The following is a 27,674-nucleotide window of genomic DNA, read 5'->3' as shown; positions in this document are numbered from 1 at the left end:
GTTATTGTACAACAGAGAAAATCAGTAATATCGTTCGCTCGGTGACAATGAGCGATACTGCAACAACGCGAAGTGGCTTAACAAGTGGCTTGCCAACACCGACTCCATGGGAACAACAATCCAACCGTCGCCCCCCTAGTGACAATGGGAGCCGATTTAATAATCGGGATCCGTCATTATTGAATCGGGATCCGTCATTTTCAAACCGCCGCGACAGTCGCGATACTAGTAGCCAACGTGAGCGTGTCGAGCGACTCACTACAAACTCACAACCCCGCCAACCACACTCGCGAAATGGTAGTGCAGCCGGCTCCTCGGGCGAATATAACGAGGGCCAACATACCAGTAGCGGGAGACGTCACGACTATGATGTGCAAGCCATGGAATCAGATCTCAGCCCTCGTCCGGGTGTCACCAAGAATCCAATCCCCGCCCCAATCGTCACTGTCCGCAGCGAATTCCCCACTATGAACCGGTCTCGCCAGCAACAATCACTTACTTGCTTGATTACCGTGGAAGTACCAGAAGGAAATTGGCGTCCTAATGCCGACGATTTACGACATGGCCCAACAACCCAGGAGCAAATGGATGAGCCATTCTCAGCACGGTTCGGAGGTTCTCAGGATTCCCGTTCAATTCAGCAAGAGCCAGCAGAGAATTTGGATGATGTTGCCGAGGAGCTGAGGAATCGAGTGGACAACTGGCATGGTCTGGAATTCAATCGGTAGGTTGCAAAGCACGAGAAAATCTCGTTCGTTCTTGAACACATGCCCAGGACCCATGCTAATAATTATCGTTTACAGGTTTGGCAAATTGCGACTGCATGGAAACATGCGCGTTGGAAAGGACCGGGAATCGTGGCAAGAGTTGGAATGCTACTTGTTTGCGGAGATGCTCATCTGTGTTAAGGAAAAGAAGGCCACCCAATCAAACCAATACGAAGATCCAGATAGGCGCAAACGATCTCGTTGCACGTTGAAGGGTTCGATATTGATCAAAAAGCACCTGAAGTCTCTGGAGGCAGGTGTCGATGAACCCGTTCTCTCTTTGAACCTTTCTGTTAGCGAGCTTCCTTACTTCTATCTGCGTTTCCAGTCTCGCCAGCAGTTGGAGATGTGGCGCCGAGCCCTGATGGATTTACATCCCGTGGAGAATATCTCACGCGCCAACGACTACGACCTGGAAAATTCGGGTGCCGAGGAGGATGATTATCGCAACAGCCGTGTTCAACGTCAGGCCTCAATCAACTCGTCCTACGGAGCGGGCAAGTCAAGTAACACCGCCATGACCGACTACAGCAATCCCGAGACAGAAAAGCCTTCACTCGACTCATTCCACGTTCCTATTGATATTGTCGTGGTGATTCCAGTTTCCTCGTCTATGCAAGGCCTCAAGATTACTTTGCTGCGCGACGCTCTGAAGTTCCTCGTCATGAATCTAGGCTCTCGGGACCGTATGGGCTTGGTCACCTTTGGTTCAAGTGGCGGTGGAGTGCCTCTGGTGGGAATGACCACCAAGAACTGGACTGGATGGAATAAGATTCTCGACTCAATTCGACCAGTTGGTCAGAAGAGTCTCCGCGCTGATGTTGTCGAGGGTGCGAATGTTGCGATGGATCTTTTGATGCAGCGCAAGTTTACCAACCCCGTTTCAACCATTCTTTTGATCAGCGACTCTTCTACTGCAGACCCTGAAAGTGTTGATTTCGTCGTATCTCGCGCTGAGGCTGCCAAGGTCAGCCTTCACTCATTTGGATTGGGCCTGACCCACAAGCCGGATACAATAATTGAGCTTTCCACTCGAACCAAGGGTTCTTATTTATACGTCAAGGACTGGATGATGCTGCGGGAATGTGTTGCTGGATGTCTCGGTGCTTTGCAGACAACGTCTCATCAAAATGTCAAGCTGAAGCTTCATCTGCCTGAAGGCTCTCCTGCAAAGTTCGTTAAGATCAGTGGAGCACTTCATACTACCAAACGCGCTACCGGTAGGGATGCGGAAGCCGCCCTGGGAGACCTTAGATTTGGCGATAAGCGCGACGTCTTAGTGCAGCTTGTAATCTCACCTGACAATGCCACACAGGATAATATGCCCCAGGATCCATGGGAGAGCTTGGTTTCAGGTCTGGAGGCTTTGGGCGGTGGTCTTGACGGAGATGAGCAACGTGTGCTTAGCGTGGAAGAGGTGCCATTGATCCAAGCTGATCTGACCTATGGTGATCTTCTGCGTGATGGTCATCTTACCCACTCTCCTCGTCCTTCCCTCCTTGCTATTACTATGCTTCCACCGAACCCCAAGGCTAAGAACCAACGGCCCATGACTCCTCCAATTCCTCCTCATCCTTCAATTGTCCAGCGCCGTATGGAGCTTCTCACTTCCGATATGTTGACCCGTGCCCTCACTCTCGTTTCTCGTGGCCAACATGACCGTGGTCAGCATCTCTTGAATGAAACCAGAAGTATCCTCAAGGGACTTGGTAAGGGTGGTCTACCACCTCTTCCTCCGGCCGCATCCCGGCCCTCTGGTACCAGTGATTCAGGCAGTCGCGGAGATACCCCGAACTCCAGTTCCCCTAAATCCTCCACCTTTGCAGACAGCCAAATGTCAGCATCATCCGATGCCGCTACCATCACACCAGCATCTTCGGTTGACTCCCACACAATGACCGCCCTCAACGCTGATCTCGACTCAGCGCTGGAATGGATCAACCACCCAGCTGTCTTTGGTCGCGATTCTCGCAAGGCCGTTTTACAGAGCATCGGCGTCATCTCCTCACAACGTGCCTACACCTACCGCACACCCTCTGAAGCCCATTGGGCCCAGCGGATTTCTGGTGTCCGCCGGTTAACAGACCGATCCAAAGGCTGGCGTGAAATGGGTGACGATGCGTTGACCGAAGAGTAATGCCTCATTCTTTTTTTGCCCCTGCGATACTTATCTAATTTTCCTTATTCATCTCATTGTTTTGCATATCCCCCCCCCCCCCCCCCCTTCTCATATCTTTTTGTCCATGTTTCTTTTATTCCAGGTTGATACATGTACTGTGGAGTCGGCTCATGACTTGATTCTTCTCTTTTCTTCCCTTTTCTTCCCTTTTTTGCCCAATGATACCACTTTTGTTCCCACGATGACTGTGCAGCATGATACCAGGGGCTTTCGTTTTTGATGTCTTTCCGCGTGTCCTATGGATTGGTGTCTGTGGACATTTATCTGTTTCTATGCTATTGTCCTCACGGTCTTCGTTATGGTGTGAGGATGGGTTAGGTTCTTTATTTCTATTTCTACCAAATGTTTCCCCTGATTTATTGTTTGACTATGTACTGTGATGACCCAACGGACTACAATCGCCCTTGCATAATTCAATTTACTGTGAACTATAACTTTAATTTTGCCTCGCATTACGTATTTACCTAGTCCTAGTTTTATTTTAGTTTTAGTTTTAGTTTTAGTTTTAGTTTTCTTGGAACTAGAGAATGTACTGCGGTCCGCTAGATCTTTCCATGTGCTACCTAAATGCCGGAAATGGCTGCTTATCTCCGTGCCTCCCTCCGCTCCCGCGCCTGAAGATCGACCCTCGTCACTTCTCGACTCATTCTCTTCAGCCATCTCTTTTCAATACCCCGAATAATAACCTGGTACTTACTATTCTCAGCTTCACCTGAGAAAATGTTAAGCAGGTTTGCTCTCAGAGCAGTACAAACCTCTCGACCACCCTTATCGGGGTGGGCGCAACTGCAACCGCGACTCCTACAGCTCCGCGCATCCTTCTCAACCAGAACCCATAGGTCGCGCACAGTTCAAACACCCTCTCCTCGAATCCATACACCATGGACACCACAAATATTATTCACAAAATCACCCCATCGGCTCCGATCACCCTTAACCACCCAACCCCCCACAGCGCACCTCTATACAACCCATAGACCTTTCTCCTCAGGCCCACGCTCCAACTACTCAAGAAACACCTATAATAGATTCGGAGGCTCAGGCTCAAGCAGACCAGGTCCACAATCATTATTCTTCAACCTCATTCAGCGCGCAAAACCACAGCACTTTGTTGTCGTCGGACTAGGCATCTCAGGCATATACTTTTACAATACCGATGTAGTAGAGGTAAGTCGCAACACAACCTTGAAAGAGCGGGGCCTTTCTAACAACGTTCTTTATTTTCAAAACCAGATGACCGGTCGCCGACGCTTCAATTGCGTTTCCACACATCGAGAACTTCAGATGGGCGAAGAAAGCTATCGCGAGGTACTCAATTCTGAGCGCGGAAAGGTTCTCCCAGATCATCACCCCGTTACACGGACGGTAGATCGAGTTCTACAACGATTAATTCCACAGGCACCTCTAGAGGGTGCTGATTGGAAAGTCCATGTGATTAAGGATGATAAAATGGCGAATGCATTCGTGCTTCCAGGGTAAGTAGCTAGCCAACCAGCCAGCCAGCCCAACACACGGATCTAAATCAAGAGTGTCCGCTAATCTGCATATTCTTTGTAGAGGCAAAGTCTTTGTCTACACGGGGATTCTTCCTATTTGCGGAGATGAAGATGGCCTTGCGGCTGTTTTAGGTCATGAGATCGCGCATGTTATAGCGCATCATCCGGCTGAGAGAATGAGTAACAGTGTCCTTACTTTAGGAGCTGTATTCTTAATTTCGGCTTTGTTTGATGTTTCCGGGCAACTTTCTTCATTTGTGATGAATCTTATGTGGAGTTTGCCTAATTCACGGACGCAGGAGGTGAGCTTATATTTCCCAATTGCATGGGTATGAGAGATTTACTGATTTTTCTTTCTTTCTACTACTAGGCTGAGGCTGACAACATTGGTTTGAGTATGCATGTCAATGGGTGGGAGAAAAGATATATTACTGACTAGCTCTTAGTGATGATGTCCAAAGCTTGCTTCAACCCTGAAGCTGCTGTTAAATTGTATGTTTCAGGCTTTATTGGATCTATAGCTCTAAACTGACAATCTCCCAGATGGCAGCGAATGCAGAAACAGGAGGTGGCTCAACCCCAATTTATGTCCACTCATCCCTCGGTAAGTCTGAACTCTTGATTTAATTGCACCTTGAGGTTCATATTAACTTACATCCTATTTACAGAGCTACAACCGTGAAGAAGCTATCCGTGGCTGGTAAGGGGCCTCCGTTGGTGATATTGCAAACCTCGATTACTAACCTACTATAGGCTTGAAAAAGCTGAAACTATCTACGCAGACAGCGGATGCAGCTCTCTGGGTGGCTACAGTAAGAAGCTCTCGACATTTTTTCTGTTTTTCAAATGACCGTTGACCATTGACTAACTGCTGTATTGTGATAGTGCCCGGGTTTCACAGTGCGTACCGTTCGCAAACCAACTTTTAGGACTCTGAAATGAAGAGCGAGGGAGAGAAACCAAAGTAAAGTGTAAAAGAAATACTTGCCCATATTGTATTATTAGGTATATGAATAAATCCGAATATCTCCTATAAATGTAGTTTAATTCATGATGTGTAATCTCTACTAAACCCACACCCTCAACTGGCGAGTTCCCCTCGTGCAAACGGAGCAAACCCACCATCCCCGAGCTCCCAAAAAATCCCCGGCACATCTCGATCCAGCATCGACATCCCTCCCTCACCCCCTCATAATCGTCGTATCTTTCTTGGACGCGACCTTTCACAATGTCGCTATCCCTCCCTGGACCCTCCCAAGCGGGTCTCTTCAAACCGGGATATCAAAGGTAAAGCTGCAGGCCCACCAACAGACAAAAACCCCCCATCCCACCTACACCTACACCTCCTTATCTGTCCCTGTCCCTGTCCCGCCCGCAAAGCATCGCATCACCCCCGACAATTCAAACGCATTACTAACTCCTGTTAATCCAGTCACGATTCCGAAGATGGAGCCGTCATTCGAAACATTGAAGCCTGTCAGGCTATCTCTGGAACCGTCCAGACCTCTCTCGGTCCCTATGGCCGCAACAAGATTGTCATCAACCACCTGCAGAAGATGATCTTGACCTCCGACGCTGCTACGATTCTGCGTGAACTCGATGTTGTCCACCCTGCTGCTAAGCTGCTTGTGATGGCTAGTCAACAGCAGGATGCGGAGATGGGTGATGGAACCAACCTGGTTATTGTTCTGGCGGGCGAGTTTCTCAAGAAGGCAGAGGAGCTTATCCGTATGGGATTGAAGACTAGTGATATTGTTTCGGGTTACGAGAAGGCACAGAACTACGCTCTCAAGGTTTTAGAGGGTATGTGGATTGTTTTGCTTGATGCAGATGCAGATGCTCTGATAATGCCATCTATGGTTCATGATGGAATTTGTATGCTGACTGGTACTTCGTACGATTAGATCTCGAGGTCGACCGACTCCAGGAGATGCGCTCCGTGACAGAACTCAGCAAGGCTCTACGAACAGTTGTTGCTAGCAAGCAATCTGGTACCGAAGATGCCCTGGCAGCATTGGTAGCGGAGGCAGTTCTGGCAGTTCTGCCTAAGAACCCGCTCAACTTCAACGTCGATAACGTGCGTGTTGTTAAGATCATGGGTGGTAGCTTGGAACAATCTAAGGTTGTGAAGGGTATGGTGTTTGGACGTGAGCCAGATGGAATTATCAAGTCCGCTAGCAGGGCTAAGGTTGGTGTGTTCAGCTGCCCAATTGATGTCTCCCAAACCGAGACCAAGGGTACTGTTCTGCTTAAGAATGCCCAGGAGATGGTGGACTACACCAAGGGTGAGGAGGAGCGCCTCGAGACTGCCATCAAGGAGCTGTATGACTCCGGTCTGCGTGTGGTCGTTGCTGGCTCCACCGTTGGCGATCTCGCCCTTCACTACCTCAACCGCTTCAACATCCTCGTGATTAAGATTCTGTCTAAGTTCGAGCTCCGTCGCCTGTGCCGCGTAGTCGGTGCCACCCCTCTCGCCCGTCTGGGTGCCCCAATGCCCGATGAGATGGGTCAAGTCGATGTTGTCGAGACCACTGAAATCGGTGGTGACCGAGTCACTGTTTTCCGCCAAGAAGATGCCAACGCCGTGACACGCACTGCCACCATCGTTCTCCGTGGTGCTACCCAGAACCACCTGGATGATGTTGAGCGCGCCATCGACGACGGCGTCAACGTCGTCAAGGCTATCACCAAGGACCCCCGCCTGGTCCCCGGTGCCGGAGCCACCGAGATCCAACTCGTGGAGCGTATCACTAACTTCGCCGACAAGACCCCCGGTCTGCCCCAGCACGCTATCCGCAAATACGCCGAGGCCTTCGAAGTCATCCCCCGCACACTTGCTGAATCCGCCGGTCTCGACGCCACCGAGACTCTCTCCCGCCTTTACACCGCACACCACCGCGCCACAGAGAAGGAAGAGGAGGGCTCATCCGAGGATGAAGAGCCCTTCTGGACTACCGGTGTGGATCTGGAAGTTGGTGGTGATTCGGACGGTACCCTTGATGCTGTGGAGGAGGGTATTCTTGACCTCTTGGCAACGAAGAGCTGGGCTATTCGTCTGGCCAGTGAGTCCGCACGCACTGTGCTGAGCGTCGACCAGATCATCGTCGCTCGCCAGGCTGGTGGACCTAAGCCACCTGGTCCCAACCCCAACTGGGATGAGGATTAAATCTGATGATCGCTAACGTGGTTAACGTGCATTTATATGGATTTTTTCTTTTCAGTTGGCTTCGAGACCGTTTGGACGGTGATAGATCTCCGTACGATATCACGAAAAAACAAAAAGTCGTCTGGTGTGTATAGCAGAGTATGATAATACATCCATACATTATGGTCTACGAATGTAATTGCTTAGGGCGTATATCTTGAATGTCGTAGTATGTGGTGATCTAAAAGCCAATTGTAAAGGCAGCGAGTGTTTAGATCGATGGTACTATCGCCGGATAGACGAGTCTATTTACTTCGTCGAAATTCCCCTTTACAAGCAAAAAAAGACCGACTCCCAAACGACAAAATTGCTAAAATAACCAATCTAGAATACCAAAAAACAAAACGCAACGAATGATTACAAGAATAATACCTTATCTCATCAAATTATACAACTGAATCCCCATCCTCAAGATTTGTCGTTCATCCAAGCTGACATAATCCGATATACAAAGAGCACGTGACACCCAGATTTTCCCCGACACTCTGCCTCACTTTTCATCTTGTATCGCGGCGAAGCTATCCCTCAATCCATCCCACGGTCCACCCAATTGAGAAATAACTTCTCAATCTAAATCTCGACCTCAACAATCACCAATACCCACAATGTCTTTCCCCACCACCGCCGCAGCCCGTTGCTGCCGACAGCTGTCCGGCTCCGTCCGCCCATCCTCCCTGCGCATCGCGTCTACATATCTGCCCACAGCTCGCACACCGGCTAGCCGCCGATGGGAGTCGACTGAGGCTGCTGCTGCGCCTGTTAACCCTAAGATCAACCAGATTGTTGACCAGATCAGCCAATTGACTCTTTTGGAGACTGCGGATCTTGTTTCAAGCTTGAAGGTGAGTTTATACAGAAGCGGAGATGCGAAAGCAAGAAATGTCAAATTTCTTGCTTTCAGTTTAACTTGCGCTTAAGACATACCGACAAAGTAAAATTTATCAGGAAGGAAGCTAACATCAATATCAACCACAGACCCGCCTGAACATCCCCGATCTCCCCGTTGGTGGTTTCGCCATGGCCCCCGGCGCCGGTGCCCCCGGTGCTGCCGCCGCCGTTGAGGAGGAAGAGGCTGCTCCCGCCGCCGCCGAGAAGACATTGTTCAACCTGAAGCTTGAGTCATTCGAGGCTACTTCCAAGCCCAAGGTGATTAAGGAGATCAAGAACATGCTCGGCCTGTCACTGGTAGACAGCAAGAAGTTCGTTGAGTCCGTGCCAAAGATGATGAAGGAGTCCGTTCCTAAAGAGGAGGCCGAGAAGATCATCGAGACTCTCAAGGGTCTCGGTGCTAAGGCTTCCATGGAGTAAATGTAACTGTTAATTTGACATTTACATTTACATGGACAAGGGACAAAAAAGACTATACGAAAATTCGGATGGACCGAACTTATTAGATCGAGCGGCTTTTCTTTGCTCTTTCTTATTTTGTTTTCATAAGACTTCTTGGGCATGTACGAGGAATATCCTAGCGTTGTTGGTTGGCCCGGTTCAAGTTGATGAGGGCAGATGTACATTATACGCATTGTGTTATGGACCCGTCTGGTACAGAGGGCCCGTTTTTGTTTAATTGATTGCATTGAGCATTTAGCAATTCCTATTCAAGTTCCTTGTAGATTTAGACTCGTATCCAGTATTAGTATCTAGTAAACAGAACCATAACGTGTATTGTCAATGCCGAGCTTCCTCCAAAAAAAAAGCGGACCAACCCCGACCTCCGCGCATTTTCCACCTCAAACCTCGAAAGCTCAACTAACCACTTCCCAAACCTGCCACAACAATCGCTTAAATGGCTAGACCATCGCCATTCCTCCACAGATGTCTCAACACCCGACCATTCCTCTTTCCAATTTCAACAATATCAAATACCCCCCGGTACACGAACGCCGTTAATCTCCCCGCAAAATTCCACCCCAGTACCCGGCCAACATGCATTGCGACAAGATCATTCCACCAGAGTACGTCGCGACAAGCAAAGTCGCGTCCAGCTCCTGCAGCGAACGCAATGCGAAAAGCCAAACAGAATAAGCTGTCGCGTGTGGAGGCATTGGAGCGATCGGGACAAATGGATTATGCTGTTGATAGCAGAGGGCTTCATTTAGGCTCGTTGAGTGCTTACAGAGAGGGGAAACTTGATTCGAAGGATGTAATGATGGATAAGTTTCAGCGTGTGTCGAAGTTTCAGTATGACGCTGGAATTAGAGACGGGTTTATTCCTCGCGCGATTAGCGAGAAGACGTTTCATGAGGTGGGCACGAAACTGATATCTGCGGCGTGGACAAATCCACCCAATGGACACTCGATTCGTGCGATATCTACTGGTTAGTGTTGTACCTTTTTGAGACTTTTGAGGGCAATGTTCAAAGCGAATATTTGTGTCTGTCCGGAGAAGAGAGATAGGTCACTAACTATTTCGAACTTTCAGATGTCGATGCTATGGTTCGTCTCGGATTCATGATCAGTATTGACCAGCCGGAACTTCGTGGATGGATAGTTTCATCGTGTGCACTAGCCAGGTCTGCATGGGCAGTTGTGACTCTTGCGCGTAGACAAATCACAGATACCTCGTTACCAACAGGACCCCAGGGTAACTCATGGCTACAAGAAAACGAGAAACTTTCCGACGAAGGATATCCAGCCGCCATGCTCCTACATGCAAAAGTATTAAGCTTGAAAGGAAAATTCCACGAAGCACTCGAGCTTCTTGAAAATGGGGTCCTACCACATCTCAAAGCATCGTCTCGAAGAGCCCCGACATTCGAAGATATCACTCTGGGCGGAATTCTAGATTCACCATACAGATTATATGCCGTTGTACAAGCCACACTTGGCGAACACTATGATTCAAAGAAATACCGCGATGGAGCGGACGAGGCACTTAAGATTGCGGCGGTGGAATATAACGACGTCCAAGCATTAGTGGAATACGGCGGTCTAATGATGAACCAGAACAAGCTGGGACTATATGAAGAATGCATGTCCAAAGCTGCCAGTGGGGGTGATGCTAAAGCATGTCTCTTCCTTGCAAATTACTACTATCTCACCTATCTCGGTGTTTATCCGACACACGGAGAACAAAAACCAACGAAGAAAAACCCCGACCCCCTAGCGACATGGAAACCTATTATTCCCACGCGCGAGGCGAAAGCTACCGAACTCACAACTTGGGGGCCACGGTATTACTTGAGTACATTAAAGAAGATGGTTAATATATCCACATCTCGTCCAGAGTATTATACCCTTGCGAGAGATTGGTATGCACTTGCCTATGAGCATGGGGAGGGTGGAGCGGCTTTCATGTCTGCGCTGATGGATCGGGAGCTTGGTCTATTGCATAATGGCCGGGTGTATCTGGAGAAGTCACAGATGCAGCATGATCCACTTTTTCAAAAGAAAATGGAGGAGCTGAAGGCTAATTGGTACGATAGCGCTTATGAGCCGTCAGTTTCGAGGAAGATGCTGCCTGTACAATAGCTGGTTTTATTGAGATGAGGAGCTGATGATTCCGGTTGAGCGTACTTCGTCCACTGGTGTATATATTTGTATGATAGGTACCATGTAAATTAGTACTCCTGGTGGTGTATTTGAATCATTTCAAGACTGCCCGTTTATTTGATTGAGCTGTATCAAGGTAGAAGTTTCGGAAATGCCCAAAATCACAACAGCTTTAATTCACTATACATCGCCATCATCATGGTCATGATTGAGTTTCAAAGCCTCCCCAAAAAGTTTGAATAATTACAGAGAACGCAGCGACTTCAACTTCGAGTTGAAGCTCCCGATCGCTCATTCCAAACTTGAACCCGTTCTTTTTCTTGCCTAGGCGTCCTCTAAAGAATCATAAATACCGATAATTCGGTCTAAAGGCTTCTGAGTAGCAGGCATCATGGCCGCCAGCATACTCACAGGTAGTATACCGGAATGATTCAAGTTCTTGCCAAACTTAGCTCCATAAACCCGTGTGTTAGTCTTTCGAGCTTCTCAGCCTCCTCCAGTTTGCTTTGTCTCTGGATAGTCAATGCCGATTGGTCATACAGTTCAGAGTTTGTGAGTGATTCTCCCCATATTGAACCTTGTAGACCTCTAGGACATGTCTTTCCATCTTTTCGGCTTCATCTAACCGACCTTGAATGGAAAGAGTGCCTCCCAGTTGTAATAATATCCGTTGAGTGATAGAATTATCCTCGCCTAGCTTGAACTGGTAAGTCTTCAGAAGCTATGTTTCAAGTTTCTCGCCTTTCTTAAACCACCTCATTTCATTGTATACGGTCGCTAAAAGTATCTTGCTTTGAAGGGTTTGTTCATGCTTCTCGCCAAAAAGACCTATTTTGCAATCGATCAATTTCAATGTCATTTTCTTCGCATCGATAGGCGTGCCAATCTTAATTGCATAAATTGCCCCTCTATAGAGCAATGCAGCCCACTTCCGAGAGCATGCTTTCGATTCTTGGGGTTGCATCATTGCAGACTTGACATGAGGACAGAGTGACTGACAACTTACCCAATCCCCAGATTCATAATCGATTGGGAACTGTTTGCACAAACAGCTGAGAAATATATCTTTCCATTAGTACTTTGTTTGAATGTTTGCCTCTAACCATCTACGCACGGAAAGTTGAACAAGTCTAATTGTAAATTGTGTGCCGTCACCCACGATAGAAATGAATGAATAATTTACCAAAACCATGATATCGTAGTCAAACTCATCAGTGTCAGTTCCACAAAGACAAAGATCTTCATCGTCGTCTTCGTCTTCATTGCTAGAAATGTTGAAATTTTCCCTTCGACATTCGTGAAGAAGGGCATCAGGAATCCCTTGTCGGTCACATAGACTCATTAAAGACAGCAAATCCGCCGCGGATAATCTGATATCTCGAATATACTCAAAGGATATCATCTAAGTGCGTAGAATCAAGTTTTCTGCTTCCCAATCCCGAGAGAGAAGGCCCGACTCCCATCCACCGGACGATCCAGTCGTTTTAAGATCAAGAAGCCTGATCGCTTCTTTTTAGTCTCTCGAGATACCGTGGAATCGTGCAACGAGGGGCTCAGTTTCTGATATAACCAGCTGCCTGTGCAATTGCTAGCGGCATAAAATCAAGTTGCTCTACCAGCTGATGTGCTTCGGGGCATTCTTCTTGGTGACCAAGCCTTTTATGAAGAAGCTCTAATGCTTCAGAAGCCACCATAGGCTCAATCAGAATAATATCATCATGACCAGCAACTCTCAATGCAATCTATTTAGTCCGGCTAGTGAAAATAACCGAGCCATTTAAGCTTTGCGGAATGAAGTTCAAAAGTGGTTGCGCGGCAAGATAGGAGTGGTTGTCTGCTTGTTGTTCCTGGCCTGTCGCCGCGCCTGCTGGATTGCGGAGAAGCGTATCATAATCCATGTCATCAACGATGAGAATCCATCTTTCCCTCTTTATATCATCGAAGCCAGCTCTGAACTTGAACTAGATCAAATATATTCTTCGTGGGGTCATGCCGACAGGGAATCTTGACCTGGTCTGCAATATCACGAAAACTTTTCTTGAAGCGATCTGCATTCAAGTTGCTCGCATGAACCCAGAATACCCATGTATCTGCCGCCTCATGTCGAGTACGATAAGAACATCCGATAGTAATTTGCGACTTCTTTCAAGTTACTATCAGAGACGCATCATGCAGGCTTCCGGGTGCTCATACTAACCCAATGCCACCGTTTGGTCGACAAATGTATCGCACAGTAAGTCCAAAGATCCGGGTCGAGCCTATTACAATAAATGATTAATTAACCAATTATTCTCATTAGTTTGATGGAGAGACCGTCGGTGGCTTCAGTGCTTTGGGTCGAGTACCGGAACATCTTGTATTCTTAATTTATCGGGTGAAGAGCCGCTCCTGTTAAAGCAAGTGGTCGCCATGGCCCTCACAGGAAATTATCAGGTTCGCACTGAGTTCAGCACCAGAGACATACCTACAAACACCAACCAAGGAAAAGAAGAGGGAGGCCGAGACAGTAGGAGGATCGGTAGAAATCGGGATACAGAGTTTCTTCATACTCCGGTGTACTTCCATATCTTGATGCATTGCTTGACACGTCGGTACGGCATCTCGTCATTATGGATTAGATCCTGGAGCAAGGCCGTTGGTGCCTTGAGAAGTGATATTAAGTGGCTCCCAGCTACTGTTCACAAAGTCTACACATCTCCAACTTTTCCTGCGGATGATCTATCGCTACGAAAGGTAGTAGTCAATTTGAGCAAGGAGACAAAGATTGGAGCTCAGTCAGTGGCCACCTTGGGTATTTTGAATGACGCAGTTTTTGAGGAAACTCAGCCTTCAAACGCGATTCAACTATGGCGATGATGCGAGGAGAGGGTCGTTGGTGAATGGATACAATGCGGCTATTTGAACGGACTCTTGATGGCGAGAGATGGGATAATTTAAATTCGAAAACCGATCTATTTGATGAGAAGATAATTCCTATCTTCATGATGGTATCGTTTTTGCTACTGTATTTATCATCTACCCCAGAATTGACACCAAAACTGACACCAAAACTGACCCCGAGAAACACCATATCCATGACCCTCCTAAGGCCCATATCCTAGCACCACCACATGGCCATGTACAGAATAGAACAGAATCTCACCTCATCATTCATAATTCATATCAAATGCAAAAATCGTAAAAGTGCGCCCGAAGCAGTATAAAACAGAAGAATAAGGAACAAAATAAACGCCCCTTCCGTTCGTCTCCGTTCCTGACCACTTCCCAAACGCAGAAGACACCAGTATTCAAAGCAGGTACTCGGTAGAAGCTCCAAAGGTGCAGAGTACAAAAAAGGGGGAAACGAAACAAAGAAAGAAATCATGGAGAAATTGAGGTGCAGGTGTAGATACAGATATGTAGTAAACAGGTCAACTACCATAATCAAGACCTCTTTCTACCTTTACCTTTCCCCTTACCACGAGTCTTCAACTCCACAAACCCAAGCTCCTTCAATCCTTCAGCCAAAATAGAAGAATCTCTCATTCCCGGGAAATCCTTCGCAGGATAAACTCGAAAAGGATCAGACCAAGCTTCAGCAAGAATAGGCATAGATTGGCCGGTATCCTCAACAGAACCCCAATTCATGAGCCGAAACTGCAGCCGATAAAGACCAGCAGAGCGAATAGATAGATCGGCAAAAATAAAAAACGTCGCAGGCTGATGAAGTTTCGATGCATTCCGCAAGCCAGGATGTTGAGTAGTAGGGCTTGTGAGTTGCGTATCGTCGGAAGAGGGGTGTGTAGGTGCAGAATTTGGATCTGGATCTGCATCTACGTAGAATGGTGACATGAATGCTTTCCCTGAGAGGAGTGGGGTTGATAGATTGTCGTCTGCACGGGCTACACCGTCGGGTTCTCGTTTATCACGTTCTCTCTCTGCTTGTTCTGTATCTGGTGGCTGGGCCCAATTACCCGAGTCGGTGACTGGGAAAAGTAGACATCCTACTGTGAACCGTGGGTCTTGAAGAATGTCCTTGTCATCTTGGGATTCTGAATCGAAGTCGGTGAGGAGAATCTGAACGATTGGTGGGGGGTCGACGGGGCGACGATCTCGATCGCCTGCACCGCATGCTCGTGCTGCAACGGGCTGTTGACGAACATGTAGGTGATACCTGGGTTGAGTGGAGTCTCGGCATGGCGGTGGTGAAGGTGAAGACGAAGGTGATGGTGATGGTGATGGTTCGGGGTCAGGGTCAGGTTCAGGTTCGTGGTTTAGAATTTTGTCAAAACCATGGGGTATACTGTAGCTTGCTGTTCCGGTCTGTCGTGATTCTTTTGGTGTATTTGCTGGTATTGCTGCTGCTTGAAACCCAGTGAAGGAGATGGGGCTTTTTTCCGAGTATATAGGACTTGGTAAAGCTGTGGAACTGCTGCTGTGACTAGATTTTTTTCGAGTCAGATACGAGTTGCTTATTTGATACTATAATCTCCACCAGAATTATGTCCACTTTATAGTAGGATTGGAGGTTCAAGAACAGAAAAAGAACAAGAAGACCACACGAGGATGGGCGACTGACAGGTAGTGGAGATTTCAATCGACAAAAACGAAAAGAGAAGGAACTTTACTGGGACTCCAAGTCGTATGTCCGCAACCGATGACTAGGGAGTTCGCCGTCATGGCTTAGAATAGGACTCGATCTTTCTTCATATTGGGTATAATCACCGCGCGGATCTGTGATAATAGGACCTTGATGATGCATCCGTAACGGCAATGTTTGCGGTAGAGGCTGATAGTTCACATAGCTATTGTCCGAATAAGCCCTATACCTTGGATCTAGACTGCTGTCCATTATTTGACCCAAGGGTGGTAGTCGAGGACCAGGCAGCGTTGATAGTTCTGGGCGTGCATACCCCGGCGGCTCTTGTGGGGGCACATGACGAGGCTCATGATACAGATAAGGTTGATATACCATAGGCATAGGACCAGGGTGGTGGTGATGGTGATGATTATGGTGCTGATAGGAACGAGGATCGATCCGAGTCCTGTCAGGGGTGGAATGCCCACATTGCTGCGATGGGGTCCTCGACATCTATTCAGGGGAGGAATCGCGCACCCGCCGTTGGGCGGCCGTTGCGCTACCTTAAGTACAAACCGTATTCCGAACAACGATGATCCAACTCAAAGTTTAGGCATTAGATGCGACCCAGGAAGCGGTCAGTCAGCCACACCCGCGCGGGACAAAAAAAAAGTCGATGTCTCAGATGTAGATTTCGGGTTTCTTTTGGGTTTCTTCTTTATATGTAAGGACCCAGTTGTGCAGGGCCGTGGGTAATCACGCAAAAATCCACAGGGTGCATATCCCGGATCTGTCTGCGGTTCACCGAGGAGCATCTGATAATCGAAAGAAAGAAATAAAAAACCACTTTGACGAACTCTTACTCAAGATAAAAAATAAATGACAAAACTATGGGGCTGGAAGGCCCCGGTTACGGTGTGACCGCTGTCAGTTTGCCCGGTGGAGAAAGAAGGAAAAAGGAAAAAAGAGGAAAATTGGATCTATGAACAACAGAGCTGCGAGGGGGGAAATACCAATAATTCTTTTTTGTCTCCTTTTTTCTTCTTCTTCTTCTTCTTCTTCTTATTAGTATTTCTCCCCGAGAATTCTTTAGTTGGTAGAAAGTGGGAACAGAACAATCCTGAGCGCAGAATTTTTCTTTTCTTTTCTTTTTTTTGTGTCTTTTTTCTCTCTTTTCAGCTGGAGAATTCGATGTTGATTCGTGCCGGGTTTCCCCCTCTCTCCCCGCTCTGCCCAGTCCAATCAATCTGACTTATAATAGTGGAGGCGGTTGCTCTGTCTCCTTCCTCTAAGAAGAGACTAGGATTTAGAGCTCCACTCCCAAGATGAAAAGGGAAGAGCCGGGGGAACGGGCCGAGCAAGCATTGGTTTCGCCACGGGGGTGGAAAGGGCCTGTGGGTGCAGAAAGTGGGCTGTGTATGTCTGTATACAAATCTAACCTGTGCGTGGGAATGGTTTTGACGAACCGGTTGCTGTTCCTGACAGAAACTGGCGCCCGAGGGTCTCCAAGTGCTTGAAGAAAAGTACGGTCAGTAGGAAGTTGAGATTTAAGCCCATTAGCGCCGCCAAAGGAAACCTGTCATGCAGTACAAGGTTTCCTTGAGGTGCAGCGTCGGGATTCAAGACCCTGGTTGTGGCTTGCTCAGAGTCGCCTGAACCTCATCCTATTCTAGTAAGGATCTGGGGCTGAGATTTAGAACTATACAGGATAGGACAAACAGGAAAAAAGAAAGGAGGCAATTAATGATAAGTCCTCCGTAATCGAATGAGAAAATTTAATAGATTAATGGGATAATCAGAGAGATCTCTATGGAACCAACACGATGGCCTTGTGGACAGAGCCACCACTAATAACTGGGTAGGTTTAGTCTCTGATTAGACTGTGAATTGTAAGTTTTTAGCTCCATATAAAAAGGGGCTGTGTCTCAAGGAAACAATGGCCCCTCCTTATCCAGCATCCATTGCAGAATCCCATACTCTCTATATAATCCTACGCAAATAATAAAGAACCCCCTTCCAAACTTAGATCTCCGCTTTATAAAGTGTACAGTTGGACCAAGAAATGATTTTTCTTCAGAAATATCAAAATTCAAACCCACCAAGTTTCCAGGTAACATTCGCGGGCATACCCGTCGATCGGATACTGACCGACTAGTTCGAACGGCGTAAATTTCGATTCCCATCAAGGGGAATAGATCGTCGACTCCATTACCAGTCACTTAGCGAGTCGGTATCTTGGAAATCAGACCATTTACGCCGCAAAACCTAAGATCTTCATAGACCTCCACAATGAGGATCTTGAAAAAGTGCGTCAGTGGCACCCAGACCAGCCGTAATAGTGGGGAGTGGTCCGGGCTTCATGACGGCTCCGTGCGGTCGATGACGATATGCCCTTGTATGGATATGGAAAAGAGTGGCAAGCTTTTATTTTTCCTTGGGGAGAAAGGTGTCGGTAAGCCCGCTTTGCGTTTTCCTGGAAATCAGAATAGATTTAGTGTTTGGAGCGTTTCACGGCAGTGCGCGCCGGTCATCCCTCGCATGGCAGCGGCTCGATTTTGCCCTGTAGGGAAAAATCAGATACACGATACACGATCTCGCTCCCAAGCTATAGGTACAGTACAGTGTACAACTCTGTACCTCCCGCGAAAAGGCAACCGGCAAGAAGCTGGAGGAAAAGCGGACCACTTTTTGTTGAGCGTTTTTAACGATTAGATGGGTCGGATGGGTCCAAGCGGCAAGGCAACGTAGGCAAACTTCGTATTAGGTCTGTCACGCCAGGACCTGATGTGCAATCTGCTAAAAACAGGAAGAACTATGGAAGCGAGTCGACATTTAGAGGATACATGCGAACTTTAGATGCTTTTCAGACCCTTTTTATATAGACTTCTACTTTGGGTTCCCGGCATTGAAACGATCCATGGATTGACAGCAAACAACCTTGGAACATTGGGGACAAACAATACGATAGCCCGTTATCTACTCGTAGCTCTCCACCTGATATTACACACAGATATGCCAAGGTTATTCCCAGCTGCCAGGAACTCCCTCCCCTTTAGTAAAGTAATTACAGCCGAGAAGATAATAATAATAATCATTGTCATAATTATGTCAGTACCTAGAAGCCTACGGCGCAGCCGCCAGGATCGCCGAGTTATCTCCTAAAGTGAGTGACGCCCGACTAATTTACATGTTCTCCACAAGGTCTAAATAGCACCATTAGCACGTTGATAAACAAAGCAACCCCAATAACTCCGTAAAGTGGAGTTAGAGTGGACCACAAAACTAATCTAGAGCCTTGCACAAAAGTCCTCGGCTACTTACTACTGCATCGGAATTAAGATAGCTGTCCCGACCACTGGCATTCGCTGACAGAAGGATTCTGGGGAATAAAGAGCAAAAATAGGCATACCAACAGATTGGGACCAGCCAAGGCTATGATCCTGTATCCAGTCTAAAGCGCACTAAATTAACACATTGGCCCAAGTATTAGATGGGCCGCTTGCGAACCCCTACTGTCGATCTGGACCGTGACCCCTCTTCTTGACCCCATAAGACCACACTGTGGCGAGTGATGCTTAGGTGCGTGCTCACGAGCACGAGCTCTATGGTAGTAGTACTCGTGGGTCACATAACGATGAGGGTCCAGATATTCATAGTGTGTGCCGATCAGGGCTACAACGACAATTCGTACTTTAGGGCAATTTTCAAAATCATGGAAATGGTCTCTGATTGGAGCTTGGATGGGAAACCTTCGCCGGTGAAATGAGGCGAGTTGATCATTGTGGATTGTCTTCTGTTTCCTCTTGGCCCACTGTTAATACTTGAAGTTTACTGGAATGATTTGCGAACTGAGATAAAGAGGGGCGAAACCGAGGAGGCCCGAGGCATTGAGGACTATCAATAATTTTTAAGGGTCTCCACAATGCTGTTCATATTCATGTGCTAGAAAAGAATTTTATAATACACCGCTAAATCGTGCATTGCACTCCAACATTTACATGTGAGATCGTCCTATGGTTCGACGCTCCAACGATCTTCCTTGTGCATTGAGTTTGCAACAAATGCACGTGTAAAAGAAAGGTTCAATAGTCTGAAGGCGAACACATCACGGGCCCAGATCGGCACTAGGATCTATATCCAGATAGTAGTGATCCAGGAAGCCCAGAGGGTAACGATCAGGGAACAAAGGAAGCATATCGGGCATGTCGGAAGGCCGAATATACATTAAAGTACCGAAGGGGGCGTCAGACGGAGTTGGACCACAGTCAATGGCCCCAGAGAATTCCCCAACATAAAGAGCCACCATTTCACCATATTGACGATCCCATGCCACGATATACCCGGATGGATTCCATGGATCATCCTCACCACGTCGCATTTCCAGGTAACCCAGCTGCATCAAATGCAAGCTGTTGGCCCCCGCCTGAGGTATGCCGTGGGCCCAAGAGCGAGCACGCATCAATCCGAGGGAGGCCGGAGACCATGCCTCAGACTGCTCTTCTAGGCTTGGAAGTGTGGAGTCTGAAAAGTTGATGGGAGACTGTTGAGGACACCATCGAAATTCCACTCCTTCGAGTTTTGGGTGGAACAATTCCCACTGCTCTTCGTTTAGGTTAGGTTGCACGGTTACGTCAAGCAAATCGCCATCCACATTGTTTAATAGTGAAACAATTTGACTTAGATTTTCGTAAGACTTGGAACATCCGTTGGCCTGGATCTCTGGATAAAGCTGGTTCACATCACCGCCCATTCTTTGCTCCATGCTGGCCGTGCTCGTATCCATCAAGGTCTTATAGGTTTCATCATCAACCAGATTCGTGAGTGATTGACTGATAATATGATCGTCGATTAAGAGCTGGAAGTTATTAAACGACTCAATGTTGGGCAGCCTGCCGTTCAATTTGTTCGAAAAGGCTTCCAGGAGATCCAAAGCCATTTCTGAACGGCCAAATCGGACCAAGGTCACAGCGACACTATAAGCAGAGTGGCATGTCTGAGCATCGTGGAACTCGAATTTCTTCAAAATGACAAGCCACATATCTCTTAGCGATCGATCACTGCCCAATTTTGCGAGAAGTCGTAGTTCAGAGCAAAAGTTATCATGGCTTTGAAGAGCTGCGGGGTACAAGAATCGATGCAATCCCTGCAATCTGGCTGACTCATGAAGCGTTTCTTCTGATGTGATCGCGGAGAGTAATGTGAAAGTATTGAAATGAGGATTCTCATGAAATGCCGAATCAACTGCCGCTGATAATGCTTTAGTTATAACGTGTGCATCCTCGCGTACGCTAGAACTCTTTTTCGTGTCCCACACAGCGATAAATCGGCGTAGGGCCGGGACCGAGAGATTCAACGCAGCATAGTAGACACCCAATTGAGCGATGTAATGACAGCCAGGTAGGTCGAGCTTCTCGAATCGTACAAGAATGTCATTCACGAGTCCAGTAATCTCTGAGTAAGTGCTGTGAGATTCACAACGCCGTAACGCCAATTTGAGTGAGTTAAAATGCCTTGCGTGAAGCTCTCTAGCCCCAAGCTTGTCAAGCACCCTCTCAAGAATTATTCTTATTTCCGATAAGTCAGATGCATTGTCAAGCCAGACCAAGTCACCTTCCCGATTATTCATTATCGGGACTCCTTTGAGAGCTAGCCATAAAGATGGAGGGGGACTAGCAAACTCCCATTCTTGATCAAGTATCTCCAGAGCTCGCTGAATTGCAGTGCCACCGTGATTTCCGCCTGTATTTAGATCACTTGACCCTAAAATTGCGGCCCGAAGCAGCTGTGAGGGGGTTGGGTGGAGATCATTGAGCCCGAGATTGGAATCGATTTCATTGGTAATGTCGAAGGGGTGGTAGCATTGAGCCACCGATCGTGAAGATAATCCGCCATGATTCCTCAAAATTCTTGGTCTCAAAGAATTCAGTCTTAAGGCTCTCATGTTGGGCGCACTGCTCAACATAACACAATTGCGCGGGCAGAATGACCCACGGGTGGAGATGGCGATAAGGGGCCGCGGCCAAAGTCTGGGGTGGCAGTTTGGGCAGAACGCAGGGCGGTGCTATAGGGCGGTGAACTTGATATCAAATCGTCGGCGAAAAACTGCAGCAACGTCCCTCTTCTTACTCCATTCAATAATTTCACCTCAGCGACCACGCGCGTATCAAAATACGCGTGCTATTGACCATGCCACAGGCAAAGAAGACAGATCCTACGGTGGAAGATACCGAACAGCCAGACCAGACGGAGTCCCCCACCGCGAACACTTCTAGCACCGCGGAGTCAAATGCTGACAAGCAAGAGGACGACGCGGCCGCTAAGGCACGGGAGAGACAAGAAAGATTCAAGGCACTCAGGGCGCGAGCAGTAAGATTCCCCTTCTCCCAGAGGCGCGCATGAGCTATATAAAGCTAGTTACGACCAAATAGCTGATCCTCTTGTTAGAAATCTGCCAATGAACGCAACATGAAAGAAACAGTTGCAGAAACCCAGCGACTTGCTACCGATCCAAATCTGGCGACCTCGTTGGCACGGAAGAAAGATTTCGCCTCCCACAACCTTCTCAAAGCCGACACAGAAGCCGCCGGCGAAGATTTTGAGCGCAAGCGAGCTTGGGACTGGACCGTTGATGAATCCGAGAAATGGGATAGACGTATGGCGAAGAAACAGGCTCATCGCGACGATGTGGCCTTCCAGGATTATACTCAGGATGCTCGGAAGATTTATAAGCGTCAGATGCGAGAGCTTCCGCCCGACATGGAGGCTTATGAAAGAGAAAAGATGGCTGCGATCGAGAAGGCCGCCGCCAATGGCGATCTCGAAATCGTCGAAACGGCTGATGGAGAAATGATTGCGATCGACAAGAATGGCAGTTTCTACTCCACGGCAGATAGTGTGGGCTTTACTGAGAACAAGCCGGACCGAGCGGCCGTGGACCGACTGGTCGGTGATATTCAGAAGGCTGAGGAGGTGCGCTTGAAGAAGCGCAAAGACCGACGCGGTGATGAAGAAGCCGATGTGACATACATCAACGAGAAGAACAAGCAGTTCAACCAAAAACTTGCTCGTTTCTACAACAAGGTATGTTGTTGTTACTTTTTTATCATTATTCAAGGACCATTGAAGCTAATTTGATTGTCCATTATAGTACACCAAAGAGATTCGGGACAGTTTCGAGCGAGGAACCAAGGTTTAATGCGCCATGAAAATAGAGATAATATACATGCGCTGGGCACTTTCATGAAGTCAAGTCTGGAACAGAACAATAGTCGCCATCCCGCCAAATATCGTGTGCTTTGCCCAATTGGAGGGATTGGCCTCCGTGCATAATTATGAGCGCCAGAAACAGGCGACGCTCGGTTGATTTAAAGCATCCCTTTCCTCCAGGCCTTGGTGGCCAGCGCCTCAATCTGCTTTGTCCCTACCACACCTCTTGTTGACTCATCTTCCAAAGCCTCCACTACTGCTTCACCCACTGTATCGACTTTCAGAGGTTTCTCGGCCATGGCTCCAAGGAATCCAAGCTTGTTTCCCAGAAAATTGTTGACCTCCGACGTGAGAAGTCCCCCTAGTGCGATAGGCAAAGTGAATTTCCGACTAGAGTCGAACATGAAGGCGGGTCTCATAAATATGCTTCGGAGTTCTGGCAGGGTGGAGGCTATCGTCTCTTCGGCTTCTCTCTTAGTGGTAATGTACCGGGCTGGAAGGATCGGCGCTCCGGCCGCAGCAGATATGTACACGAAAGCTGGAACGTGCTCGGTCAAGGATTCTTGGGCGAGGGCAATAGCTATTCCACCAAAAAGTCAGCTTTCTAACGCATCAATTGCTCAACCATGGGTTCATACCTGAGTCTCTGTTCATCAATTCATATGTCAATTGTCCATCTTTTTCCTTGGGCTGAAGTGCTTCTCCCTCCTTCCGTGATAATGGATCCTGACTTCCCAACTTGGATGAACTAAATGCCCGCTGAAGGCCACCGACTATCGGTTCTCTCCCTTGTACCACACCCTTGTAGTCGGCCTCTAGAAGGATTCCCATAGAATGTACAACAGCGGTAGCACCATTCAAGAATGATTTGTAGCTTCCAGGCTTCAAAAGATCGGCTTTCGCCCACTCGACCGAGCTTGCCCAGCTTGGACGTGTCGAGGACTTGGTAACGGTTTCCCACCGCGGCTCGCCGGACCGACTAGAAGACAAACTTTAGTATTTGAAGATCAATTGGCCATATTTAGGAATATGACGAGGCCGACATTATACCTTAATGAGATGACTTCCCATCCCCGCGCAGCAGCCGATTTACAGATTCTAGATCCTGTAATTGTACATTAGCACCTTGAACACCAGCCCATATGAATCACGAACCCAAAAAGCCGCTTCCACCGGCAACCACAAGTCTCTTCGCAGCCATTATGAAACAGTGGATATTTTTTTTAAGAGCAAACAATGCAGATTTTGTAAAGATTCGCAATATGTATCATCGATTGAACTGGAAAGAAATCAAGCTATGCGAAAGCTCCCGCATGCCGTCACCGAGTCACGTGTATCGCGATTGCCTTTTTCCATCGCGCCCGCAACAGCTTCAATTCAGTTTAACGCGATCATTGATTTTACACTCGATCCATCTTACATTGCTTCCAGCTCTTCGATATGCCCTCGACACCAGCAAATAAGCGCGTCAGAGTGAGTTGTTACGTTCTTCGTGCAGTAAACCAGAAACCCAAGCTAATCCCTTCTTTCATAGGGTGTCTCAGTATTCCGCCCATTCAGTATGTCTGACGAATACAATTCATATATATTCAATAAATACTGATACACCAAGCACAGTTTTTGGCAGTGAAGCGCAACCATTTGACCCCGAGAAGAGACCTGCCAATGCACCCACAGACCACACACATCAATGGCGCATCTTTGTAAAGGGCATCAACGACGAAGACATCTCCTACTGGATTAAGAAAGTCCAATTCAAACTCCACGAGACCTACGCACAAAACGTCCGCACCGTCGAAGCGCCACCGTTCGAAGTCGTCGAAACAGGATGGGGTGAATTCGAGATCCAAATCAAAATCTATTTTGTTCCCGAGTCGAATGAGAAGCCACAAACCCTCTGGCACAGCCTGAAACTCCATCCCTATGGCCCCGATGCGGAAGGAATAAAGGAGCGTCGCGAAGTGGTCACCAGTCAAAATTATGAGGAGGTGATCTTTAATGAGCCCGTTGAGCCCTTTTACGAAATTCTTACCGGGGGTCCTACAGCTGGTGCTGCACCTAGGGCTAAGGGCAAGAATTCAAAACAGGCAGCCATCAGAACAGCAGAGTTGCCGAATTCTGATTCGCCGAAGAACCCGTACAGTCGAGCTACGGAAAATAAAGAGCTTGATCGTATGTCAGAGGCTATGAAAACAGTCGAGGGAATGATTAAAGAGGAGAAGGATCGATTGACTGAACGAGAGAAGACCCTAGCGGAGCTGCGGGAAAGTGAAGGGGTTCCCGCCGCCACCAAAAAGAGATGATTGCAGTTTCTCGCACAGCTGGGCTTTGCCCGGCAGTCTTGCCATCCTCGGACTAAGCAAAGTGTTCCCAAGGCTCCAGGCCCTATGTTTCAGGGGTACGACCTGTTAAGCATTTACTGAAATCCCTGCTTTTGCGTTGGAAGATTCGATCTTCCTAGCGGGTTACTGGTGGACTCGCGGACTTTCGTCGACGGAATGACCATTCGCTCCGAGGTTCCCTTTTCTCGCAGAAGCTGCAAGAGCTTCGCAGAAATATCTAGATTCCAATTCCTCCTCATACCCAACGCTTTTTCTGGCCATCGTGAATCGTGACATTTGATTTAGGCGCAAGTCCTAAATCTTCGCGTCGTACATGTTAAAGGAGCAAAAGTGTCCGAGAAGGGGAGCCTAATCATGCTCCAAAAGCCCCGCCACCCTGGAGGTGTATTATACCAGATAATCAACACGTGTTTGATAATGACATTAATGGTCCCCGTCAACAAAAGTCGGGACTTTCTATTTTGGCATAAGTTCCTCTATATATCTATTGTAATCTATAGCCCAAATCACAAGTCTATGCCTATAGAATACCTACTATTCCAATTACAAAATATCGGGTTATGCAGGTAATTATTATCGACTAAGTAACTCCAGACATCCATGGCTAAGGAGACGTACAGAAAAGAACATTTGGATAGTACTCAGCAGGTAGCATCCTTAGTGGTATCTCTCGTTTGCTTCAAGAACGGAATCAAGCTAGTCCCACCGGTTCCATTCAGCCCCGAGCTCTTCTCGTTTACTTCTTCAACCTTTACACTGGCTGTAGCGAGATTGACCTTTCCCGCTGTTTGTTGTTGCGGGGGTACTCGACGCGATGGCATGATAATGTACCTAGAGACAATCTGGATGTGGGTGTCTCTGAAAGAGCCAAGCATTAAGCAAGCCGCATTATAGGCCTCTTTCAAAGTGGGCTCAGTCTGGGGAGACATCACGTAGGGACGAATATTAGAAATGTGAGACAGGGTCTCGAGGAAGCGCTTATGCGGAGCTGGCATATAGTCTCTCATTTCCTGGTATCTGCGTTAGTAACATGTTCATCCATAAAATATAGGATGTGACAATATAGGACTCGCTGTTTATGAAAACTTACCATAAGATAACCGGAAGGACCACTAATACCCCCGGTCGCAGAATGATTTACCCCAAGAAAAATATCAAAAGTTTGAATGAGTGAACTCTGGCCATTGCTACCTCCACAGTATTGATGCCACTGGCCAACACCGTTGCCCTCGTCATAGAACACACCGCTAGGCAAGCCAGCAGCAGCCATGTTCTTACTACCAGCCAATAGAGGACGAAGTTGATAGAAGAAAACATCCGGATGACATCTCTCATGCATACGTTTCAGAGTCTCATTAAAATCCTGCAGCCCATCTGTGAACTTATAGAGTAATGCAGTCAGCCGTGGGACGTCGTTGGCAGTGACTGCTGCAATCGCATCGAGCATGAGGGTCATGAGTTTCCCACCCTTTGCTTCGATTGCGACCGAGATAACAATGAACCATTCCTCGTCGGTAGTACCAGTAAATGTGGTTATTAAAGATAGGTTATCAGGGTTTGTTATGTCGGCACCTACGGGTGCGGTGTAGTTCCAAAGATTTAGGCCAGCATAGGTAGCACAGGGCGGGAGGCCCAGATGTTTGGAAATTTCCAGAAAAGGCTTGGCGATAGAAGGAGGGACTTTCTGTTCGGTGCATATATATTATTAGACCGAAGAGTTCATCGGGCAGTTGTTACATAGGCGGTTCTTACATCTTTAGGTGTTTCACCTCCCCAGATATAGCCGTGCATCAAGAAGCCAAGGACAGAGTAGGCCCGTCGCCATTCAGACTCTGTCTTTAGAGAAGATGTTTCGAGGATAGGGAGCGAGTCGACCATCATTCTGATATTTCTATTTCGGATGAGAGCAGGCAAATCAGTGGCGATTGTTTCCCATGGCTCATAATAGGCACTTGGTAATTTGGCGAGAGGGAGCTCTACTGGGAGGAACCCATTCGCAAAGGAGACGGAGTATTCGTCGAGGAGAATATTGGGTGATTGAAGCATTTTATACGGATGAACTGAATAAAAAAGGAACAAAAAATGAGAGAAGGCAGATAAGCAGTGTATGTTCAAAGCCAAAGATAGATAATGCCGATGCTGATGGGTTCCAGTGGTGGAAGTGGAGGAATGCCGAGGGAGAATAAAAATAATCTCATAAAAAGTGCAGCTTAATGAATAGAAATAGCAATAGACAATAAGCGCCTAGCAAGCAAAATCAAGACGGCCGGATGTTAATAAAATATACTGATGTAAGTGAGGGACACGCCTTAACGGCTGGTATCGGCTACTGCAGCAACTTGCAATCTATAAAACCCGGATTTCCGATCCGGATGTCTATCCGTGTTCCGTACTGTGATGTAACGGCGTGCGAGAGATCATCATTGGCG

General features: G+C 47.6%; 13 protein-coding genes across 13 annotated transcripts; 8 read left to right on the top strand and 5 right to left on the bottom strand.

Annotated features, from left to right (window-relative positions):
* Window positions 1–47: 47 nt before the first annotated feature.
* N7478_007914 (VWA and PH domain-containing protein) lies at window positions 48–2,904 on the top strand (the record flags this gene model as incomplete). The annotated part of the gene is made up of 2 exons (XM_056924128.1): window positions 48–724; window positions 804–2,904. 2 exons carry the CDS (start codon window positions 48–50, stop codon window positions 2,902–2,904), a joined length of 2,778 nt encoding a protein of 925 aa, XP_056776854.1.
* Window positions 2,905–4,230: 1,326 nt separating this feature from the next.
* On the top strand, window positions 4,231–5,371 carry N7478_007913 (M48 family metallopeptidase; the record flags this gene model as incomplete). The annotated part of the gene is made up of 8 exons (XM_056924127.1): window positions 4,231–4,421; window positions 4,504–4,744; window positions 4,813–4,837; window positions 4,889–4,934; window positions 4,986–5,046; window positions 5,111–5,142; window positions 5,196–5,254; window positions 5,328–5,371. 8 exons carry the CDS (start codon window positions 4,231–4,233, stop codon window positions 5,369–5,371), a joined length of 699 nt encoding a protein of 232 aa, XP_056776853.1.
* A 299-nt stretch (window positions 5,372–5,670) lies between these two features.
* N7478_007912 (chaperonin-containing T-complex subunit CCT8) lies at window positions 5,671–7,608 on the top strand (the record flags this gene model as incomplete). Its single annotated transcript, XM_056924126.1, has 3 exons — window positions 5,671–5,729; window positions 5,875–6,245; window positions 6,347–7,608. 3 exons carry the CDS (start codon window positions 5,671–5,673, stop codon window positions 7,606–7,608), a joined length of 1,692 nt encoding a protein of 563 aa, XP_056776852.1.
* A 644-nt stretch (window positions 7,609–8,252) lies between these two features.
* N7478_007911 (mitochondrial 54S ribosomal protein bL12m) lies at window positions 8,253–8,955 on the top strand (the record flags this gene model as incomplete). Its single annotated transcript, XM_056924125.1, has 2 exons — window positions 8,253–8,489; window positions 8,623–8,955. 2 exons carry the CDS (start codon window positions 8,253–8,255, stop codon window positions 8,953–8,955), a joined length of 570 nt encoding a protein of 189 aa, XP_056776851.1.
* A 694-nt stretch (window positions 8,956–9,649) lies between these two features.
* Window positions 9,650–11,118, top strand: N7478_007910 (uncharacterized protein; the record flags this gene model as incomplete). The annotated part of the gene is made up of 2 exons (XM_056924124.1): window positions 9,650–9,965; window positions 10,070–11,118. The coding sequence occupies 2 exons, from the start codon at window positions 9,650–9,652 to the stop codon at window positions 11,116–11,118; spliced, it is 1,365 nt and encodes a 454-aa protein (XP_056776850.1).
* Window positions 11,119–12,692: 1,574 nt separating this feature from the next.
* N7478_007909 (uncharacterized protein) lies at window positions 12,693–13,037 on the bottom strand (the record flags this gene model as incomplete). Its single annotated transcript, XM_056924123.1, has 2 exons — window positions 12,693–12,881; window positions 12,909–13,037. 2 exons carry the CDS (start codon window positions 13,035–13,037, stop codon window positions 12,693–12,695), a joined length of 318 nt encoding a protein of 105 aa, XP_056776849.1.
* Window positions 13,038–13,548: 511 nt separating this feature from the next.
* On the top strand, window positions 13,549–13,995 carry N7478_007908 (uncharacterized protein; the record flags this gene model as incomplete). Its single annotated transcript, XM_056924122.1, has 1 exon — window positions 13,549–13,995. The coding sequence occupies one exon, from the start codon at window positions 13,549–13,551 to the stop codon at window positions 13,993–13,995; it is 447 nt and encodes a 148-aa protein (XP_056776848.1).
* A 567-nt stretch (window positions 13,996–14,562) lies between these two features.
* On the bottom strand, window positions 14,563–16,099 carry N7478_007907 (velvet factor family protein; the record flags this gene model as incomplete). The annotated part of the gene is made up of 2 exons (XM_056924121.1): window positions 14,563–15,559; window positions 15,747–16,099. 2 exons carry the CDS (start codon window positions 16,097–16,099, stop codon window positions 14,563–14,565), a joined length of 1,350 nt encoding a protein of 449 aa, XP_056776847.1.
* A 3,703-nt stretch (window positions 16,100–19,802) lies between these two features.
* N7478_007906 (uncharacterized protein) lies at window positions 19,803–21,638 on the bottom strand (the record flags this gene model as incomplete). The annotated part of the gene is made up of 1 exon (XM_056924120.1): window positions 19,803–21,638. The coding sequence occupies one exon, from the start codon at window positions 21,636–21,638 to the stop codon at window positions 19,803–19,805; it is 1,836 nt and encodes a 611-aa protein (XP_056776846.1).
* A 245-nt stretch (window positions 21,639–21,883) lies between these two features.
* Window positions 21,884–22,892, top strand: N7478_007905 (pre-mRNA-splicing factor SYF2; the record flags this gene model as incomplete). The annotated part of the gene is made up of 3 exons (XM_056924119.1): window positions 21,884–22,063; window positions 22,142–22,777; window positions 22,845–22,892. The coding sequence occupies 3 exons, from the start codon at window positions 21,884–21,886 to the stop codon at window positions 22,890–22,892; spliced, it is 864 nt and encodes a 287-aa protein (XP_056776845.1).
* Window positions 22,893–23,061: 169 nt separating this feature from the next.
* Window positions 23,062–24,104, bottom strand: horA (ubiquinone biosynthesis protein COQ11; the record flags this gene model as incomplete). The annotated part of the gene is made up of 4 exons (XM_056924118.1): window positions 23,062–23,483; window positions 23,542–23,882; window positions 23,954–24,008; window positions 24,059–24,104. 4 exons carry the CDS (start codon window positions 24,102–24,104, stop codon window positions 23,062–23,064), a joined length of 864 nt encoding a protein of 287 aa, XP_056776844.1.
* A 239-nt stretch (window positions 24,105–24,343) lies between these two features.
* Window positions 24,344–25,206, top strand: yaf9 (YEATS domain-containing protein YAF9; the record flags this gene model as incomplete). Its single annotated transcript, XM_056924117.1, has 3 exons — window positions 24,344–24,376; window positions 24,438–24,462; window positions 24,521–25,206. 3 exons carry the CDS (start codon window positions 24,344–24,346, stop codon window positions 25,204–25,206), a joined length of 744 nt encoding a protein of 247 aa, XP_056776843.1.
* Window positions 25,207–25,886: 680 nt separating this feature from the next.
* Window positions 25,887–27,291, bottom strand: N7478_007902 (indoleamine 2,3-dioxygenase; the record flags this gene model as incomplete). Its single annotated transcript, XM_056924116.1, has 3 exons — window positions 25,887–26,255; window positions 26,336–26,929; window positions 26,998–27,291. 3 exons carry the CDS (start codon window positions 27,289–27,291, stop codon window positions 25,887–25,889), a joined length of 1,257 nt encoding a protein of 418 aa, XP_056776842.1.
* Between the last annotated feature and the right edge of the window lie 383 nt (window positions 27,292–27,674).

The sequence above is a fragment of the Penicillium angulare genome (genome assembly GCF_028827245.1).
Source record: "Penicillium angulare strain IBT 27051 chromosome Unknown utg000005l_segment0_segment0, whole genome shotgun sequence".
NCBI classification, from domain to species: domain Eukaryota; kingdom Fungi; phylum Ascomycota; class Eurotiomycetes; order Eurotiales; family Aspergillaceae; genus Penicillium; species Penicillium angulare.
This window is presented reverse-complemented; position numbering and strand designations above follow the sequence as displayed.